Genomic DNA, 21656 nt, shown 5'->3' on the forward strand with positions numbered 1-21656 from the left:
TCAGTATACAGTATTTATACTGTATACTATAAATATACCATCTGTCATGTCACTGACTGACATTCATTACTGGGCGCATTCCATAATTTAGGACTTTTATTTTTCAGATGTTTGCTTGTGCAAAAATTCATTGTTGTCATTCTTCGCAGTTTTTTGTGTATTTTTTATTATTCATCTGTTATATCTTATCATATATATCAACCAGAATTAAGAACTATAGTGTGCATGTTGTGATATAAGTTTTGGCTATATCTTGCCTATTCTGTAGCCTACTGTTTCAACACCCAACTCTTCCTTGTTCCCTCAGCCACTCTCGTGACGAGGACATCACCTGCTGCCATGGTGGGGCTACAGAGCTACTGCGAGGCGGGGGTCTCAATGCACCGCGTGTGGGTGGAGGGTGGCCTGACTCCTTGCTTCTTCTTTACCCTGATCCCATCTGTCCTGTTAAGCCTTGCCCTCGTCTTGGGTGCGCTCCACGGTGTGTGCTACGGGCGTTATGGTACAACGATGGAGCCGAAGTACGTGCCGCGCTCTCGCCTCTACGGTCTGCAGATGGTCCTCTCAGCGCTGCTGGTGGTCCAGGCCGTGGTCTGGACAGCAGTCAAGGCAGCGCTGGATGGACTCTATGGATATGTGCTGCTTTATGGCTGTCTGACGGCTCTTGGGTGGATCTGGGCCTGTGCTTCACTCAGGCTGGAGCGCAGGAGGGTGCTGGTGAGGGAGCGGACGAGAGGGCACAGCGTTGTGCTGCTTCTGTACTGGGCGCTGGCGTTCGCAGCCGAGAACTTAGCCTTTGTGTCCTGGATTAGCCCTCAGTGGTGGTGGGGGCTGGAGAACACAGAGCAACAGGTGGGTGATGGAGAATCTATTGTAACTTACTGTGGGGCATTTTGTAAAGGGGAGGTGGTTCTAATTTCACCCTATTTTTCCTACATTGTAAACCAATGCCAAAATCATCCAGACTACGAAGGAACACATAAAGAATCATGTAGTAACTTAAACAAACAAACAAACCAAAAAAACTCTGTGAAGCATTCAGGTACTCTTATCTGGGAAGCTGTTAACTTGCAGTTTATGAGGCTGGTATCTCTGATAACTTATCCAATATAACAGAGGTAACTTTTGGTCTTCCATTCTTTGCGACTGCACAACTGATGCTCTCAAACACATTACAAGGCTAAAAATTCAACTAATTAACTCTTGACATGTTCAGCACAGCTGTTAACTGAAAGCCATTCCAGGTGACTCTACCTCATAAAGCTGACTAAGAAAATGTCAAGATGTGCCAAGCTGTCATCTAAGCAAGAGGTGCCTACAAGAGAAATCTTAAATATTAAACATATTGTGGTTCAACACTTTTTTTTTTCTTTACTAAATATTCCACATGTTTGAAATATGATTCATAGTTGTATGTCATTTTATTATTAATCTACAATGCAGATATTTCAAAAATATATTAAAAACACAACTGAATAAATGTCATCGCTACCATTGCTCCATAATAATTAGCACATAAATTTGTGTTAGTCCAGAACACAGGATCTTTTTTCTGAATTTACTTTCTTGCTCCCATCTCAGACAGGTCTGACCAATAAGTGGAGAAAATGTTCCCGCATGTTTTTTTGTAGGCCTATCACTAACTTTTTTTTTTTTTTGTAATTTTTAAAAAATATAGAAAGAAATAATGTAAAAAAAAAATAAATAAATAAATAAAATTATTACAATAAGATAAAAAATATCATCATATTGCCCACCACTTGGTGTAGTACACAACTGAAGTGGTTTTCTATTTTTCCTAATGCTTTGAGAATTAGTGTCAATGGCAATAATTGGGTTTAAGCACAGTGGCATTTATAAACCCAATAAGACGCTTATGATTAACAATGTTTTTATGAACTAGTTTTAGTTTTTTGGAAGTGAGCTTTCTGAGCATGAGTTTTTCTACTAGGACTGATTCCATCAGAACCTTCTATATTCCCGACAGCACAGCTGAGACTTCTCTAGCAGTAAGATTAGATAAAATATTCTGTGAAACAATCTGTTAAATTAGGCCCTAAGAAACAAGGTGCCTCATGGACTGTCATGCCTAATATTTTGTAAAATGTCCTTCATGACCTTTTATCATGGTGTAGCCAACACTGATTTATAGCAGAGGAAGTGCACCTGAACAAAAGCAAACACAGAAAAGTCATGATATGGCATGATGCAGCATAATACAGCATGACTTTGCATTGCTGTTTGTCCTTAAAACTTGTTCTATGCTCTGAGTTTAAGCTAGAGCACACGTGACCCACATGTTGAACTCTGTTATTAATAGCTGAGTAAAGAGGAGCACTGAATATAGTAGCATTGCCCTGCAATAATATGTAACAAGGTTTCATAGCCCCTTCTTTAGATTGGAAAAAAGCTACCATTGGGCTCCAAACCTAGTAAAGCCTTATTAATCCTGGCTGCTTTAAGCCAGCATTGAGTTAACACCTGCCTGCTGGTATTTTGAGCTCCACAACTCAATAAGATAAAGGACTTCAATAAAATATAGACATAATTTACATATCATATAAAACTACAGAACCCACTGATCTAACCAGCACAGTGCCTTCTATCTGTAATCAAAAGTGACTGAATAATCCTGCTTAAAAATTAGTTAGCATCACCAGTTAGAAATGGCTAATCCACTATTGTGGGCTTTATAATAAAAGCCTTTACACCAGATCCATTAATAAAAAGATTGTTGTACTAAAAATAGCAAAGAACTTGATTTTTGTTTATTTAATTTTTTTTTTATTTGAACAGTACAAAGTAATCATTTAACCATAATATTTCCATCATAGGTCCAGATGAATTCTTAATTGCATCAGAGGGTGCTTAAAGCCCCACTAGGTAGGATTTCCTTGATTTTTAATATTTTTAAAGAAGTAAAATTACAGTTTGCGCTGCATTGAGGTGTAATAGGAGGAATAGCGGTGCTCTCGTGTCTGTGCCGGAGCTCGTTTAAGCTCAAACCAGACTCTGTAAGTTTTCCGAGGCGAGGCGAGAACTGCGACCTGCTTTCCTATCTTTAGTTCTAACAGTTCTACAAGGACTACTGGTTCATTCTTTACAAACTAACATACAGACACTCTGGCAGCAGCTGGAAAGAGATCGGGCATCACACCTCTGAAAAAATTCTGTATGGAGGACTGTGAAAAACATGTTCCCAGTTGATGTTCGAGACTGGTAGCCAGCTTTTAAGGCATACTGGATCCTGACTTTTTAATCCCAAGAAATTTACATTTTTGTTCTTTTTACACTTACATTTTACCATAACAATACATTCTGATAAAATTCGTAGATAATGTACACCAGATTATAAGGCGCTCTGACGATTTTTGGGAAAATTAAAGGATTTTTAGTGCACCTTATAGTGCCAAAAATACAGTAAATACACTGGGAAAACCTTGTATTCATCCCTCTGCCCTCCGTAGCTTTACAAACCTCAGAGCTTTTCAAACAGATCTGTGATGAACCAGGTGCAAAAACACTATAGATGTCTTTCATTCAAACTCTACTGTGAACAAGTCTTTCCACAGGCTTTTCAGCTTATCTTTGTCCATCGTTCTGAAGGTGACTGTGTTTGACTCTTGTGAAAGTTGCTGATTCATGGTCAAGTCTGACTGCATTCCTTCACTCTTTCTGACCGCTCTCAGACTTCTTAAGCTTTGACCAATCAGGCAGCAGGTCCCCTCAGCAGGCTCCTCCTCTCGATGACACAGCAGTTCTACAGCTGGTTTACACAAGTGCTTCCACTGAGCAGGAATGAGTTAGGTTTCAAAACATGCTGGTTTGTGGTGAACCACTGTGATGATCAGCCATTCTGTATGTCGAGAGACTTGAGTTTTTCAGTCAATATTCGTGTAATGTATATTTACTCTAAATGAAAACTTTATTACACAAATAGGGCAGTGTTAACCTTCACTTTTAAAGTACCTTTTTTGAGCCATGTCCTCAGTGCTGCATGATTCTGTTAAATAATGAAGGCATTTCAGTTATTAATTTAGCTATTTTTATCAAAAATATCAAGCTATTAACCGTGTCCAATGATTTCCTTTCCATCCTGTTATGTTAGGATAACCCAGTTTTAAGGGATTGAAGACACTCACTGTATCTTTAGTAATTAATAATATTAGTTTCACTTAACGCTGAACAATATGGCCTCACTTTAAATCACAAAATATTTTTTCATTTTGGTAAAGGCAATATATTTCCAAGTTAGATATGAACAATATTCCAACTGCCCTTGGTGTATATAATAGTAAAATATTAGATCACAATAATGCATCAGCAACGGCAGCTTCTGCTATTCAAACACTTTCATGCATAATAAAGGAAAATGCTACAAATATTCTAATTAACCAGGATAAACTCTCTGTAATGAGGTGTAAAGTTCAGTCAGTGTTCTTTATGTACTGATGTTATCCTTGATGCTCTTGTTAAAACATATTGTCAATATGATAAGAAAATTTATCATAATATAAAATCTATAAATTTAATGTTCAGCTCTAATTTTAATTAATATCTAACATATTTTGTCCATATTTAGCTCAGATAAAGCTTAAGCTATCCACCCTGGTCATGGTAAAGTTTTTAGGCAATTTCAGAACATCCAAATGTGTGTCTTAAAAAAAATCATCACCCTCTCACCGCAATGATTGAGTTGGTAAAATATTTATGCTAATGTTATATAAAGTTTTACAAGTATACATTCTTACTGACCACTATATTTGTAAAAATGATTTTAGAGTTATTACAGTTATACACATTTATCCCATTTGTTCCAATGTTAAATAGAGATAATTACAGGTAGACACACTCACTGACCACTGACTCCATGTTTATTTGGTTTTATTCTAGTTTAATAGCATTAATTACAGTTATATGCTCTCACTGAACACCAACTTTATGATTATTTGGGTTAATTCTAATATTGTATAGAGTTAATTACAGCTAAAAACTCTTACTGATCACTAACTATACTAAATTAGAATAAACCCAAATAATCATAGAGTTAGTTACAGTTATACACACTCACTGACTTTATGATTGGTTGGATTTACTCTAATGTTATAAAGAGTTAACCACTGACCACTGAGCTTGTGTTTATTTGGGGTTTTCTTTTTTGTTATATAGAGATATACACTCTCAATGACCTCTGACCTTGTGTTTTTGGCTTTATTCGTTTATGATTTTAGGTGGCGTTTGTGCTCTGGATGGTCCGGTACTTCAGCTCTGGGTTGCTGTTCTTCATAGGCCTTAAGGCTCCAGGGTTGCCACGACGCCCATATATGCTCCTTATCAACGAAGATGAGCGTGATGTGGAAAATGGCGGACAGGTGTGTGTCTTTGTGTGTCTTTGTGCGTGTGTGTTTCGTGTATATTGCCGTATGCAGTCTTAAACAAATGTTTTGTAGTTTTATAAATTATGTAACTCCAACACTGCTTCCACTCTCTGACCACTTTATTAGAAACAACTACCTTGTATGTTCACTTACTGGCCACTTTATTAGAAACACCCATCTTATGATTTCATTCACTGACCACTTTATTAGAAACCCCTGTTTTGTGCTTCTATGCACTGACCACTGTATTAGAAACACTTATCCTGTATATCCACTCAGTGGCCACTTTATTAGAAACACCTTTTTTGTATGTCTATTCTCTGGCTGCTCTATTGGTAATGTCTACTTTGTACTTTCACACACTGGCCCATTTATTTGAAACATTTGTGGTGTGATTCCATTCACTGCTTACTTTTATTAGAAACAGAAGATCGCCGGTTCGAATTCTGTTCATGTAGCTGCCTGAGCCCTGAGAGGGCACAATTGGTCTTGCCCTCTCCAAAGCTTGATGTCGATCAGCAAAAGGCAGCTGTGAGCTGATGTATCAAAACTGAGTCGAAGTGCTTTCCTCCAAATGCACTGTGATGCTACTCGGCAATGCTGCAATAAGCAGTAGCTCGAAAAGAGGTGGAGGCATGTGCTAGTCTTCAGCCTCCTGGTGTTGGGGAGTCACTAGTTATTGGGGGAGTCCTAATGAGTGGGTTGTGTAATTGGCATTGTAAATTGAATTAAAAAATGAAAAGAAAAAAAAAACAACCCAAAATTTAAAAGGAACACAAACAATTTTATTAGAAACTACTGTTTTTGGATACTAGTTATCTGTATAGCGTTTGCACTGATACCGTTATATTTGTGTTGTTGCTTCAGCCTCTGCTAGGTGGTGCTCCACAAACCCAGTCAGCATGGCGGGACTTTAGGAAGAAGGTGCGTCTGCTGGTGCCTTACATGTGGCCCAGTGGAAGTGTTTTCCTGCAGCTGCTGGTCATTCTCTGCCTCTGCCTGCTTGGGGTGGAGCGTGCCATCAACGTTTTTGTGCCCATCTACTATAAGAACATAGGTGACGTTTTAGTTAAGCTACATTTTATTCTATTCTATAATATTCTATATATATATAATATTCTATTGTTGCAGTAGAAGTGGGTTTGGGTCAGGCGCAGGATAGATATCTGGTCAGGACTCCAAATTGACCAGATTTGAAACACTTGAAACACTCCAAGCTTAATTTTGCTGGAGCTGCAAACCGATGGGAACAGATTCCAATAATGGACACGTGCAGATACCTTACTATTTAACATATCTGCATACCTGATGGTGATGCATTATTTTATTTTTTTATGTTTTTAAGCATTCTCACTCTTTCATTATTTCTTATGTGCAGTGAACCAGCTCACTGGCGGGAGTGCCTGGAAAACTGTCTCCGTTACAGTGTGTGTCTACGTCCTGCTCAAGTTTCTGCAGGGTGGTGGAGCTGGTAAGTGTGTGTTTGTGTGTGTGATGGTTTTTTGAGAATTGAACAGTTGCTCATGTAATTACAGGACAGAATTTAATTCCAAAATGTAGTAAATCGATAAAGACATATTTGGTTTCTGAAGAAAGATTGCTTTTGGATTGTTTTTCTAATTTATTTGAATTTCTTGGGTAGTGATGCCTGTCAGCTCATTAGTCACCTTGGAGATTTCATGCTAGACCTAGCTTCAGCTTCATGACTTCTGTAAACTAGTGAATGAGATATTGGTCTAATCTGTCCTTCTATCAGGTTCCTCTGGCTTCATCAGCAACATGCGATCCTTCCTGTGGATTCGTGTGCAACAGTACACCAGTCGTGTGGTTCAGGTGCGTCTGTTTGCCCACCTGCACGCACTGTCCCTGCGCTGGCACCTGGGACGCCGCACCGGTGAAGTCATTCGCAGCATCGACCGCGGGACCTCCTCTGTCGACAGCCTGCTCAGGTATGCCAGATTTGTTCCAATTGCAGTTCTGTTACACAATTGTTGAGTGGTAAAATGCTAGTGATAGCTTTTAACCTAGCGCTATTTGCCTTGGTGGCCTTAGTGGTGTTTTACATACAGACTCCTACTGATGCCTACAAAACCAACTGACTCCTACTGATGCCTACAGAGCCTACTGATTATTGTTGATCAGGTTGATGATTCATTGCTAGACAGTTCTAATGCGGTTGCTAGGTTGTTGCTATGGTGTTGGCGTCACGTTACGTTAACTACGAGTTTGTTGCAAAAGTGTTCGTTACTAAGCAATTGTTAGGTTATCATAGTATATTGATTTATATGATTTACTACTCACCCAGAGGTTCAGTCTTGTTGTCATCTGTGTTAATCTGCATCAGCTGGCCAGTTACATTCTCCTCAGCTTCTGCAGATGTTGTCTCAAAAGGACTCTTAATTTCTGATTCTATGGAAATTTATAATGGTTGCCATGCAGTAACTTTGTATACTGTTTCTAGATCATCGTTTGGCAGATGTAAGGTGGTTCCTAGGTTTTTATGATATTGTTAATTGGTTGCAGTGGGGTTCTATATGGTTGTTGCTTTTTTGTATGTAGTGTATCATGTCATGTGATTGCTTGTTTTACTCACTCAGAGCTATCTCCAATGTGTCTTCTTCAGTGTAATCCTGGTGGACGTCACTGATATCCTGAATTGTTTCAGGCTCAGGCTCATGGCCCAATGTCACTGTCTCACTCTCTGTTTTTGACATTGTCTTAGCCCTAACTGATTTTAGCCACATTTTCCAAGTTTGTCATTTGCACATTGTCAATACATGCATGCATTAAAATGCTTGGGGTGAGGCTCAGATTAAGAGCATAAATTAAATTGTCTGTTATCCTGCCCCTCCCTAAAATAGGTTTCTGATTGGTTCTGTCTCTGAGTTTGATCAGTCTAAATGGGAGGGCTAGTTTTAACTGTCTGTTGCCCCACCCCTTCCCATAAAGGAAGATTCTAATTGGCTTTGCCTCTCAGTTTGACCAGCCAAAAAGATTATAGTTTATAAGCCTATAAACGATTGTGTAAAATTGAACAAAAAGAATGTGTAGCATTGACTGTACTGGATATTTGAGAATTGTTTTTGAAATGTAAACTGTAATGCTAAAATGGGGAAATATTCATATTTTTGTACTAATTTATATTCTTTGTTCACAGCTACATCGTGTTTAGCATCTTCCCCACCATAGCTGACATAGTCATAGCCATCATCTACTTCATCTCCTACTTCAATGCCTGGTTTGGTCTCATCACCTTCGTCTGCATGGCCCTTTATCTCAGTGAGTATCTTCCGTAAGCTCAGCAGCTCCTGTTCCTGCATTTTACTCTTACTAACCACACAATAGATAACAAGGATTAGGATTGACTATCTCAGAAATACAAAAAACAGCTATAATACCAAACAAGCCCTATGATCAGGATTGGAGAAATATTAAAAAATAATGAAAAGCAGTTTAACTGTATCAAACTCGATACATTATGTGGACATAACATGGAAGCATCTTATAATACTGGCATGTTTATTTCCTGTAATTTAAGAGAGCATAGACAGGCAACAATATATATATATATATATATATATATATATATATATATATATATATATATATATATATATATATATATATATATATATATTGCAGTGTTTACAGGTACATTTCAGAAAATTAGAATACCATTGAAAACTGACTTTATTTCAGTAATTCAGGTCAAATTTGTGAAACTCATATATTGTATAGATGTATTACACAGAGTGATCTATTTTAAACATTTATTTATTTAATTGATTATGGCTTACAGCCAACGAAACCCCAAAAATCAGTATTTCAGAAAAGTAGAATACTATATAACAAGTAGTGATGGGACGATACACTTTTTGTAGAGGATTAGTTGCAATAGCTAACGGCTAACCGGCGATGCTGTATTTCCGAGCTGAATTAATTAATTAACAGGTTGATTTCTTAGTGCTGGTTGGATCTGTGGTTTGATATTAGATGTGGATTATGGGTGTAGTTTACTTAACCCTTTCCAGACTAGGGGAATAATCCCGATTTTTGGATATTTTCTTAATTTTGCCTTTAAAGGCACTTTCATTTAAAATAATACCCACATATTTTATATCAAAATGTTCAGAATAATCTCAACTATCTCAATAATAAGGGAATAAGTGGCCTGGAGGATGTATGAAGAGATTATGTGGCCCTAAACCTCAAAAATGTGAAATCCGATTTAAAAATTATTCCTATATAATGTTAAAAATATATTTTACTCGTGTGGATAAAATGTTTTGGTGCTTGAAATTGATTTACTAAAGTCTTAGCTTCACATCAGTAGTTAACTATATATAAAATAATATATAAATGTAAAATAAAGATATAAAATTATTTTTTTGTAAAAACGTTTATTCAGTAGCATGTTGCCATTCTACTTGACACAACAGCAAACAGCCATAAACTTGGACATAAACATAAAAAAAATCACTGTTCATTAGTAAATGTTTACTTTACTGTATTAAAAAACATTGTCTGTTCATTAGAAAATGCCTACTTTCACATATAAAAGCTAACTAAGTTTCCCTTTCTCCCACTCACCTAAGTGGAATGCAGAAGAGCCCACCTGAAGAGACGGTGGATTTACTCTCTTTTATTTCACTACACTTCACTTTACACCTAAACAGACTACCAGTGTTTTGCATTCACTACACACACAAATAAAAATTAAGAATAAAACTAAATACAACAAAGTCTAATTTGAACATAACAGTATGATATATATGGCACAATCCATCAGTGGTCATAAAATGTTTATTTGTATGCAATTTGTAAGTGAAGCTTACTTTTACTAAAAGAAAGAAAAACTTTATACAATAAATATTTACTAATGGGTAGAAAATGAATTTTCCAATAGCAAAGTAAATATTTACTGTGTACTAATCAATTTTGTCAGATCATGACTATAGAAACCTAACTAGCTTCAGTGTTTACTGTGTGTGTGCATGAGTGAGTGAGTGAGTGAGTGAGAGAGAGAGAGAGAGAGAGAGAGAGAGAGAGAGAGAGAGAGAGAGAGAGAGTGTCGGTATGTGTGTGTGTGTGTGTGTGTGTGTGTGAAAGAGAGAGTGTGTGAGTGTGTGTGTTCGCGTGTGTGTATGGGAGAGGGAGAGAGAGAGAGATTCCAGCTTCTCTATCAGCCCTGCGTTTCCCCAAAGATCCTTTCTCTACATACGGCAGCAGCATTTAGCTCGCTAGCTCGCGAACTCACATAACAAAACATCCCTAATGAGTGACAGTTTTATAAATACACTAAATACACTCACAGATCTTCAGTTGGATCCTGATCGGTTCTATATTTTTCCTCATTATAAGAATCAAAGCCGCTGATGCACTTCTACCTAAAACCGCTGCTTCTCTAACGCTGCTGTAACTTGAGCCGCGGTGAACTGTTTACACCCCGCCCCCACGTGTCTTTCTATATGACTCAGACTGATGTAATCATGTGTGGGAGGGTTTTTTGTGATTTTCTGAAAGCCTATTGGTCAGTTTTACACAACCAACAGAGATGACAGACACATGAATCCACCAATTATAGATGAGAGGCTGGTGACAGACACATGAATCCACCAGTCGCAGATGAGAGGCTGGTGATAGACACGCGAATCCACCAGTCACACAAGAGAGGCGGACCGTATTGCTCGTCTAAAAGGCATATAAATCCGGACCTGAGTGACGTACAGACTCAGGATTGGATATCATAAAAGGGCGGACTCTGTTGATTCAGGAAATGTTTGAACTGTGTTTCTGTGCCGTATTATTGCAAATCTATTTATAGAAACACCCAGCAACGCTGCGTTTGACGCGCCCGCGCGTCCGTCGTCTGGAAAGGGTTAAGATAGTTATTTATTAAGTTCACAGTGCCGAAATGCATTTACTAGCTAGGCTAACAGACTGCAGATCTTAATAGAGATGGCTAACGGCTAACTGGCGATGCTAACTGTAACTTTCCGTACTAAATTAATGACTGTTTTTTTAATAACAGATGGGTGTGTTTGTGCTGGTTAGTGTTTGTAGATGCTGTGGTTTTATAGGATATGTGAATTATGACTATAGTTCACTCCAGTCTGTAGTTAATAGCTTTATAACACTAGAATGCAGCTGCTGTCAGTTCAGTGCTAGGCTAGGCTAACAGACCGCTGGTGTTAATCTGTTCACCTCTCGGACGTTGATTTTACGTGTACCGTTCTTTTGTTCGGCGATTCCAAATTTAAAACTCTACAGATAATTGACTTTTTGTAGAGAAACAGCTAAGGTTTAACGTTACTCAGTCAGCCGCAGACTGAAGCTGCTGGGGGTTCAGGGTAAACTGTTAAACTGGAATCCGAATCAGTGATGAGTTTCGCATTTAAGTTACGGCGGGTTTATTATCCAGCTCAAGCTGATATCCGATTTGTCGAATTAAGTCAATATCCGATACCCATGTACCGATACGGAGCTCTTAGAATTTTATTGTTAAAGATTGTGTGTCAGATTCATTTAGGCCTACTATAATTAATTTAAATTATAGTTTTAGTTGATCATTGATTTTATTGTCCATGTCTGCATCTCTGCTGTTTTAAAAATCATATGGTCATAAAATTTTGCCTTGATGGCATGGAAAAATAATGTTAAAAAGTGTAAAAACCCTGAATACATCTATATAACACATGAGTTTCACATTTGAACTGAATTACTGAAATAAAGTAAGTTTTCAATTATATTCTATTTTGTGGCATGCGCCTGTACACAAACACTGTACATTTCCTGGACATTGGACATTATGTACACTACATTTAATTGTAAATAAAATCTAATCTGTTTTGTGCACTTTTTAGGGTGTATGGGACACCATAGACACCATTATTTATTAATTGATTGATGTTTGTTTTTGTTGTCTAAGCTCTTACCATTATAATCACTGAATGGAGGACCAAGTACAGGCGAGACATGAACACTCATGATAACAACGCCAAGGCCAAAGCAGTGGACTCCCTGCTAAACTTTGAGACGGTATTGTATAAACATCTTTTTTGAAATAAATCTTCAAAAAAAAAAATTGTTGGACACAGATTTTCATATCCATATTATCTGGATCAAGGCAAATTGTGTCATCACGATAACGATATTGCAATTCTTACATAGTACACACCCCTAATTTACGTTTATGATATTCCCTGATGTTGTGTAATGCTATGTTGTAAATGACTCTGTTATCACCAGGTGAAATACTACAACGCAGAGAGTTATGAAGTAGGACGCTTTGAGGAAGCAATCCAGAAGTACCAGGTAAAAACACTGTGATCACTGTGTTTAGCATTTGGTTTAACAGCAGACAGCATGAAACACTTGAAGCTCAGGAATCTGTCCCTCTCAACAGTATAATTCCTAGAATACTAAGTATAATATAAAAATTATGGTCAAGACAAAGTATAGGATACTTACTGTGGATTTTTTTTTAATCAACAGTGTAAATATACAGCTCTGATAAAAAGAGATATCACTTAAATTATGAATTTCTTTGATTTTACCAAATTGAAAACCTCTGGAATATAATCAAGAGAAAGCTGGATGATCACAAGCCATCAAACCAAGCTGAACTGCTTGAATTTCTGCACTAGGAGCGGCCTAAAGTTATCCAAAAGCAGTGTGTAAGACTGGTGGAGGAGAACATGATCCAAGGTGCATTAAAACTGTGATTTAAAATCACGATGATTCCACCAATATTAATTTCTGAGCTCTTAAAACCGTATGAATATGACAAGTTTTCTTAACATTATTTGAGGTCTGAAAGCTCTGCATCTTTTTTGTTGTTGTCATTTCTCATTTACTGCAAATAAATGCTCTTAATGACAATATTTTTATTTGGAATTTGGGAGAAATGTTGTCTGTAGCTTATATAATAAAACTTTTCTTATTAAAAATCTTAATTTTTTCCAGAGCTGTATGTTAATAAGAAGTAATTGATGAAAACTATGCCCAGTTTTAGTACTCTACCATAATTGCATGTGGTGCTTTCCCCTAATGGTCACCACTGACTGACAATTGAATCTAAAGATACACTATATACCTGAAAGTTTGTGAACACCCACTGAGCTGTGGATAACTTCTCTGGAGTGAAGGAAATAAAAATAAAAAATCTTAACTTCACAAAAGCCGAGTGAACTAATTTTGAATGCCATTTATCTCATGACAGAAGAAGAAATTAGTGAACATGTATCCCTTTACTTTAGTCCAGGGGTGTCCAGACTACGGCCTGTGGGTCATTTGTGGCCCCTTTCCTTTTTTTGGAATAGATTGAAAGTTGGCCCGCAATTAAGCAGGTTTTTATAACGTGAGATTAAAAGTTTGAACGCTAGATGCTATCACATAAACCCCATCTAAAACGCTCCATCTCCTTTCCTTCCTTCATCATGCCTTCATTAATGAGCTTTTGGGAGAACATGGCAAGTCCAAACAAACAGGAAATAGACACCGAATGCAGAAGATTTCAGGCACATTGGAACAATTACTATTTTTTAATGTTTAATATGTCAGGAATCAGTTGCCATAATAAAGGAGAATCATATTAAGAGACATTATGAAACGAAACATCAATTTGAAAAATCTTAGTCTACATAACACTTTCAAAGATAGATAAAGATAGTAACGCAAGTAAAATGGTGTGTAAATGATGGTAATCAAGAAAATGTATTATTATAAGTAGTATATTTCATTATTTGTTATAAGTCATTATAAGTCTGTGGCCTGTGACTGCACATATATTTCTCCATCTGGCCAACAACAAGAAAAGTTTGGACACCCCTGCTTTAGTCCGTATAGGGGCAGTTTCACAGACCGGGATTAACCCTAGGCCTGGACTATATTATCTTTTCGATATACCGGTAAAATCTCAAAAATTCAAAATTGCGTGTCGTCCAAGACTAGAATCCATGTTTTACAAACTGCCCTGTAGCGTATATAAGACAAGGAAAAATAAAGAATGATGTGGGCTACAAAGATTATTTTTAAGGTGTGTTATTTTTTACCTTAATTGTATTTGTTGTATTTATGTTGTTCTCCTGTGGTCTCTGGACAGCTGTTGGAGTGGAAGACCAACGCCTCGCTGGCTTTGTTAAACCAGACGCAGAATCTGATCATCGGCTCGGGTCTGCTGGCCGGCTCACTGCTTTGTGCTTACTTTGTCACAGAGGGCAAATTCGAGGTACTTTATAGACACATACTTTTAACAGTGCACATTAAAAGTGTTTCAAGTGTAAGTTCTTTACGGATCTTTTAGTGGATCTTCAATTTGAAACTGTGGAGGAACACTTTGGGCCCTGTTGTTCACCCTGTGCAAGGCACGTTAAAATGTTTATTCCTACCTTACACCCCGTCAACAGTCTATTTTCGTGCTTTGTGCCCGCCACGCAGTTAAAAATGGCCTCAGAGTTTAGAAATAAATCTACACTGATGGGCGTGGTGGTCTGGAAGTGAGGTGTGTTCCGGTAAATTTCTGGCATGTTTTTATTTTGGGCACAGAAATCACAGGTGTGCCACTGACTGAAATAAACCTAGACAACTGTCAATCATTAATTGTTAGGTGTGCCATACATACAGTTAATTTATGTAGGTGCGCCATACATGCTGCACGTGTACACCCCTACTTGTTTAACACACACAGACAAGCTCTCCAGAGCACAAACCTGACTTTTAACACAACAGTAAACAAATAAAGAATAAAATAATGAGCTGCTGGTGTGTCTTGACAGAGGGTGGAACAAGCAGGTCAGTTTCCTCTGCTGAGATACACAAAGCACCGCACTGTTAAGATACGAACGTGCCAATGTCAGAGCACAGCTGCCTCTTAAAGGGAATGACAATTGGCACAGCGATTGGTTTATTTCACGTTACGTCCAAAACACACCCATGATTAATGAAGAGAATTAGTTTGAGACTTTTGCTCGTTTCGAGGCACACCTCATAATATCCCTCATAATATCACAGTACCAGGTAACAACACTGTGATCACTGTGTTTAGCATTTGACTTAAGAGCCAAGACCATTGAACATTTGAAACTCAGGAACCTGTCCCTCTCAGCAGTATAACTTCTAGAAAAATGAATGTAAAATTGACAAATTGTAAAAATTATGGTCATTACAAAATATAGGATATTTGCTTTGGAATTTTTTTAATCGTAAAGACAAGTTGATTATATATTAATGAGAAGTCATTGATGAAAACATCAAGCTGTGCAAGGTGTATTTTTTGCGCCCTCAAAATACCAAAGACACACAGACACGCCCTAAATCCAACAGTGAGTGTTCATAGCGCAATTGACAGGTGCGCTATAGATCGCTAAAATCCTTGCTTTAAGGAACCTTCATATTTTTTTCTATTAAAAAGGTTTCTTTTATTACCGTAAAGGGTTCTTTCACAGTTAAAATTAAAGAGCTCTAAATGTTCTATGGGAAACTTGCACTATATCATTGCTCGTCCCTTCTTTCTTAAGATTTCTAATGGCTTTCTTTTGTTTTTAATGCTCCGCTTCAGCTCCAGGTAAAAATAAAAATGTATTAAACATATTTTTGTCATGTTTTAAAGCTAGACAGATTGTCCTTCATAGTTTGTCCATAGCTGATATTAGAAACCTTTATTAGGAACCTCTCACAGGAGTACCACCTTCTTGTTGTAATTTAGCTCTAGTCGTGTAGACAAGTCTACAGTCCTTCTAAAGAGATCCATATAGCTAATCTTGACTGAAATTTGGAGTTGACACATTTTTATAATCAAATTTGTTAATCGTCAACTATGTCAACACATGCACTCATACCCACACAGTACAGATTTACTGCTGTTGTAGTCTTTCACACTGCTGGGATAAACAGACATAAACAGACATCAACTTCTGTTCAAATGCAAAGCCTAAGGTCAAAACCTGTGCTAGATAGCATTACAGGCCTAAGTGGACTTAAAAAATCACGATAAAACTATTTATCTTAATTCTTGAGAAAATATATTGTGTATAAAAAACATGGATATTGTGACAGGTCTAATAGCGATCCTACTAAAAAAAACAAACAAAAAAACCCCTCTAAAATTACTATATTGCATGTTACATTTTTTTATTTAAATAATCCATAATTTGACAGAACAAGTTCTATTTGATTTGCTGTGCAATTATTTGCTGTGAAATGACTAATGCAGTAACATCAGAAATGATCTTTACTTACTTAATGTTGATGTTCCTGCAGGTGGGAGATTATGTTCTGTTCGGAACGTACATCCTCCAGCTTTACACACCACTCAACTGGTTTGGAACGTACTACAGGTAAAACGTTTGTTTGGTTCGTAATTTTTTTTGTTTTTTATTTGTCAGTCAGTCAGAAAAAGAGGAAGACGTGTCCCTCTTCCTCCACAGGGTGATCCAGAGGTCTTTCATTGACATGGAGAACATGTTCCAGCTCTTCACAGAGGAACAGGAGGTAATGTAAACAGCTTGTTGCCTCACAGAGGTGCTGTTTGCAGCATTTTCTGACTACTAAGTGTTTCTGGTCTGGGTTCAGGTAAAAGATGACGTGAACGCGGGAAACCTGAACTACAGGCAAGGGAGGATTGAGTTCGAGAATGTCTTCTTCAGCTACACTGAAGGGTGAATATTCACTACTTTGTCCATATGCATTTATTAAAAAAAAAAAAAATGGTTGCGAAAATGGCTGCACTCAGACTGATATTGGCAACTCTTGGTCATATTTATCAAGTCGTATGTGTGTAATGCATGTGTAACATAAGATGCAAGACGTATCGGCATGTAGAGTTGTAGAGGTTCCTAATAGTATCCAGAGAAAAATCCAGATTTTAGATATGCCAATACTGCTGGCCTTGACATATTATATCTGTGTCTTCAAGGCAAGCTCCTAAGATGGCAGCAATATGTGAATCCTTACCTAGGGAATAAATTAGTTATGAAACTCTTGTGAAGCAAATGCATCAGATACTTGTGAGGCTTTTAACATATTTTTCGCACTATAAGGCGCAGAGGATGATAAGGCACACTGTAAATGAATGTCTATTTTCATACATAAGGTGCAGTGGATTATAAGGTGCATTATGAAACACTAGTAAGGAACAGGGGTGTCGCCTAAGCTAAGTAAACAAAACTGCAGTTATAAAAAACAGTCAAATGAGCGCTGGATGTTAATCTACAAGATTTCTCTCCTAAAAACTGTTTATTTGGGTGAATAAAGTGCTTCCGTTTATTTACAGTAAGCTTAGATATAAATCGTGATATGTAATTGACTGAAAATTCTAACACAAATGGGGAAGAAAGAAACTCTTTGAAGTGAGTGTGGCTTAATAAGTAGATATTCAGATATGACTTTTCTATCCTGATAGGAAGGAGATTCTGAAGGACGTCTCTTTCACCGTCCTGCCAGGCCAGACTGTTGCACTTGTGAGTAAAACAAACATTTTTGTACAAATATTCATAGTTCATTGTTGCAGAAATACTCAAGAATTTGAATGCGCGGAGTGGTCCAGCATTCTAAAGCCCCTGCCACTATGCCGCTATGATCAGGAGATCACTGGTTCGAAATCTGATCATGCAGCTTACGAGTTCAGAAATCAGTATTTGGTCGAATAAAACCTGGCTTTTTATCACAGTTTTCATGCATCTTGGCATGTTCTCCTCCACCAGTCTTACACACTGCTTTTGTATAACTTTATGCCACTCCTGGAGCAAAAATTCAAGCAGTTCAGCTTGGTTTGATGGCTTGTGATCATCCATCTTTCTCTTGATTTATATTTTAGAGATTTTTAATTTGGAAAAAACAAACACACATTTTTAAGTTGTCTTTTTTTTCCAGAGCTGTATATTGAATCATAACCCCTGGATACACATCTTATTAAAATGTTCCTGCCAATATACAGCCCTAACGTTTGCCTTTCTGAATGCAAGACGTTTAAGGTTATTAACATTTCAAGGAGACTTTCAATGTGGTTCTCCTTTTGTCCCGCAAACTTTGTGAGTTCATTCACATTGTTATCCCTGGTTTATTTGTAAATATCCGCAGGTTGGCCAGTCAGGCTCTGGGAAGAGCACCATCATTCGACTGCTCTTCCGGTTCTATGATGTTCAGGGTGGTTGCATCCGCATTGATGGACAAGACATTGCCAAGGTAAGATCTGGGGCCTAGACAGGTACAAGCTGAAAATCTCAGTATGATTTGTTATTTACGAGTTGCTCTAAAGCAGGGGTCTCAAAGTAGCGGCCCGCGGGCCACATGCGGCCCGCGACGCGGTTTCATACGGCCCCTCACGGGTTAACAAAATAAACATACATCTGGCCCGCAATTCAATTTAATTATTTATGCTTTATTATGTTCGTTTTCATATTTTATCTTAACTTGTATTTTGGTGTGTGTGTGGTTTTTGTTTTTTTTTTTGCTTACGCTGCGTTGCCTGCTTTAGTAGTCTTCAGTAGCCTTCAACAGTCTAACCTTGCTGCCGTGGTGTGTCCACTAAACTCCGTAGTTATAAACATCCTGAGGTTAGCAGCGCGCTAACTGACCTGTTTATAATGTAATCCGAGCAGTGCCTCCGTGACGCTGCTCTAACCTGCTGCTGTTAGCTGCTTGGGCTGAAAGATGAACTGTAGAGAGCTGTATTATCCGGTTAGTGGGGTTATTTTATTTCATACACAGAAGAACTTACAAATTTTTAAAAACGCTCCAGACTGGCTCAGCTGAGCCCTGTAGCCCGTGGCTGGGCTGCAGCTCTGACTAAGCAAAGACTGCGGGCTTGTGGTGCTGCAGCTGCAGCTCCGACTAGTGGTTGGATGAGGAACTGCTAAATCTGAGGAAATGCTAAATCTGTCAAAGCTCACAATTTTTGATTTTATATTTATTAAGCCTTATTTCAGTATCAAACGTTTTGATCAAAGTTAATATAACTTATAAATTAAAAGGATTTATGTTAATAGAGCAACAAGCAACCATTTTTCCATGCAACTGTAATATTTGATTGAATAAATAGTATATTGAGAGTTATTTAACATTAAGGAGTAATTACATTCATTTTGTATTACATCTGGTTACATTTTCTTATATTTATAAGTTACATCTGGCCCTCAGAGGACAGCCAATATGCCAATGTGGCCCTCGGCAAAAATGAGTTTGAGACCCCTGCTCTAAAGCCTCACAAAATTATAAAGAGAATTGCACATTATACAATATTCTGATTATGCAGTATGAATCCTAGAATATTGGGTTAGCCAAGTTGCTAACAGACACAGCAGCTGGCCTTGTCAGTGTTGAAGCATGTTAGCTGCGATGCTAACTGTTTTACGCAGTCATGGTTTTTTCAGCCCTGGGGCATAAAGGGTCACAAATCACCACATAAAGCCTGCAAGTACTGTATTTTTTTGCACAATAAGGCGCACTTTCAATAAACATTTATTTTTTGGTCTGCTCTTACACATAAGTCGCACTTGATTATAAGGTGCATTATGCGACACTAGTAAGTAACAAGGGTGTCTCCATGTTTTCCTTCAAATTCAGCTGTAAAGCTAAGCTAAATTAGGTAAGTAAAACCTGTAATTCCTAAACAAAAACGTTTTCTTTTAACATCAAACGAGCACTGAATATTAATCTACACAGATTTCTCTCCTAAAAACTGTAATTTGGGTAAGTAAAGCGCTTCTGTGTGTTTCCATTAAGCTTAGATTTGAGTAGGCAATGGCAATATTAGATGGTGGTTTGTCCCACGAAGTTTGTTTTCACACGGTAAACACGCAGACTACAGACCAATAAACTCACCTCTGAACGGCGAAAGAGCTTAGCAGGGTTAGTGGGTAATGCTATTAGCCAACATTAGGTTGGCTGATTATTTTATTGACAGCATTATACCATGGGAATTTATCCTTTTCGGGCTCAAGAAAATAGTCTGTGACGTAGGCGTCTGTTTTTTAATACTATTTTTATCACGCCATTGCTTTATATAAAATAATCACAATATAGCAAATTAACAAATTACACTGATTTAAACAAAGGTACACAAGTTGGAATGTAATAATCATGCAGCTCTGGGTGCACACGTGAGCTCCGCTACTTGTCAGAATTACGCACATGACTTGCAGCGCTGTGTGAATATTTTTCTTAAATAAAAGGTCTATGCTTCTTCAGTGTTGCAATGTTAAATAACATTATTCTGAACAGATTTTGCTTATTCAAACAGCCCCAAAAGGATTTTAAAAAGCTTAGTTTTAATGCTTTACTTACTATGTTGGGTTTAAATCTGGCTCAGGCTCATAATGACACTTTATGGGGCGGGTCAGGCTCAGGCAGGCCTAGCAAGGACACTGTTCCGTCCGTGCACGGGTTGCCTAGTGTGAAAACATCGTTAGAGTGTGGACCAGGCAGAAAATCCAGGGCACAAATCCAGAACCTCTGCTGGATGTGTACTGTTCTGAATGTTGGCCTTAACTGCTGGTGCTTTGATGTGTTGCATCTACCTCAGGTCAAGCAGGACTCCTTGAGGGCACACATCGGGGTCGTCCCTCAGGACACTGTCCTGTTCAACGACAACATCCGTGAAAACGTCCGCTACGGCAGAGTCTCTGCCACCGACGAGGAAGTGGAGGAGGCAGCCATGGCCGCTGACATTCATGAGAGGATTCTGTCCTTCCCTGAAGGTAAGTATCTCATATGGGTGTTCTATAAAACACAGAGAAGCACAGTTGGTAACAGTTGTGTACAAGTGTTGGTGTTGTAATCAGGTATGTTTTTTTTTTTTTTTTTTTTTTTAAAGGATACACCACTCAAGTTGGCGAGAGGGGTCTAAAACTGAGCGGAGGAGAGAAGCAGAGGGTGGCCATTGCTCGCACAATCCTTAAAGCCCCCCAGATTATCCTACTGGATGAGGTAAAACAGGAACTTCCTCCATTGTCTTTCCAAATAGGCTGTGTGTACTATAATATCCAGGCTATTGAGCACACCTGAATGTAAGATGAACCCACTAATTTTAAAAAGAAAAAAGAATTTGAACATATACAGACCGCACCTGACTGTAAGCCACAGTTGTTTACGTTATTTAACATGATATATTAACAAAAAAAGATGATACACAGAAACTTTTAATTAAATAGGCTATGTACACAAATTATGTTATGTACCAAAAACAGTGCTGCAACATGGCTGGTTAAAAAATACAGCAGTCTACCAGGAAAAGTAAAGTTGTAATATTACACAAAAATAGTCGAAATATTGAAAGGAAAA

The 21656-nt window shown here is 37.9% G+C and overlaps 1 protein-coding gene across 1 annotated transcript in view; it reads left to right on the top strand.

The window, feature by feature from the left end:
• Positions 1 to 21656, top strand: part of abcb6a (ATP-binding cassette, sub-family B (MDR/TAP), member 6a) — a 28700-nt gene that overhangs the window by 1379 nt on the left and 5665 nt on the right. Inside the window, exons 2-17 of the mRNA XM_007233709.4 lie at positions 308 to 852; positions 5232 to 5372; positions 6246 to 6435; positions 6757 to 6849; positions 7135 to 7327; positions 8536 to 8657; positions 12307 to 12416; positions 12627 to 12692; positions 14482 to 14607; positions 16638 to 16714; positions 16805 to 16868; positions 16950 to 17035; positions 17779 to 17836; positions 18456 to 18560; positions 20899 to 21073; positions 21190 to 21302. Of these exons, the coding sequence (XP_007233771.2) occupies positions 340 to 852; positions 5232 to 5372; positions 6246 to 6435; positions 6757 to 6849; positions 7135 to 7327; positions 8536 to 8657; positions 12307 to 12416; positions 12627 to 12692; positions 14482 to 14607; positions 16638 to 16714; positions 16805 to 16868; positions 16950 to 17035; positions 17779 to 17836; positions 18456 to 18560; positions 20899 to 21073; positions 21190 to 21302 (2232 nt within the window). The 5' untranslated portion in view covers positions 308 to 339. The remainder of the gene's footprint in view (positions 1 to 307; positions 853 to 5231; positions 5373 to 6245; positions 6436 to 6756; positions 6850 to 7134; positions 7328 to 8535; positions 8658 to 12306; positions 12417 to 12626; positions 12693 to 14481; positions 14608 to 16637; positions 16715 to 16804; positions 16869 to 16949; positions 17036 to 17778; positions 17837 to 18455; positions 18561 to 20898; positions 21074 to 21189; positions 21303 to 21656) is intronic.

This window comes from Astyanax mexicanus, chromosome 21 (genome assembly GCF_023375975.1).
Source record: "Astyanax mexicanus isolate ESR-SI-001 chromosome 21, AstMex3_surface, whole genome shotgun sequence".
Classification (NCBI taxonomy): domain Eukaryota; kingdom Metazoa; phylum Chordata; class Actinopteri; order Characiformes; family Acestrorhamphidae; genus Astyanax; species Astyanax mexicanus.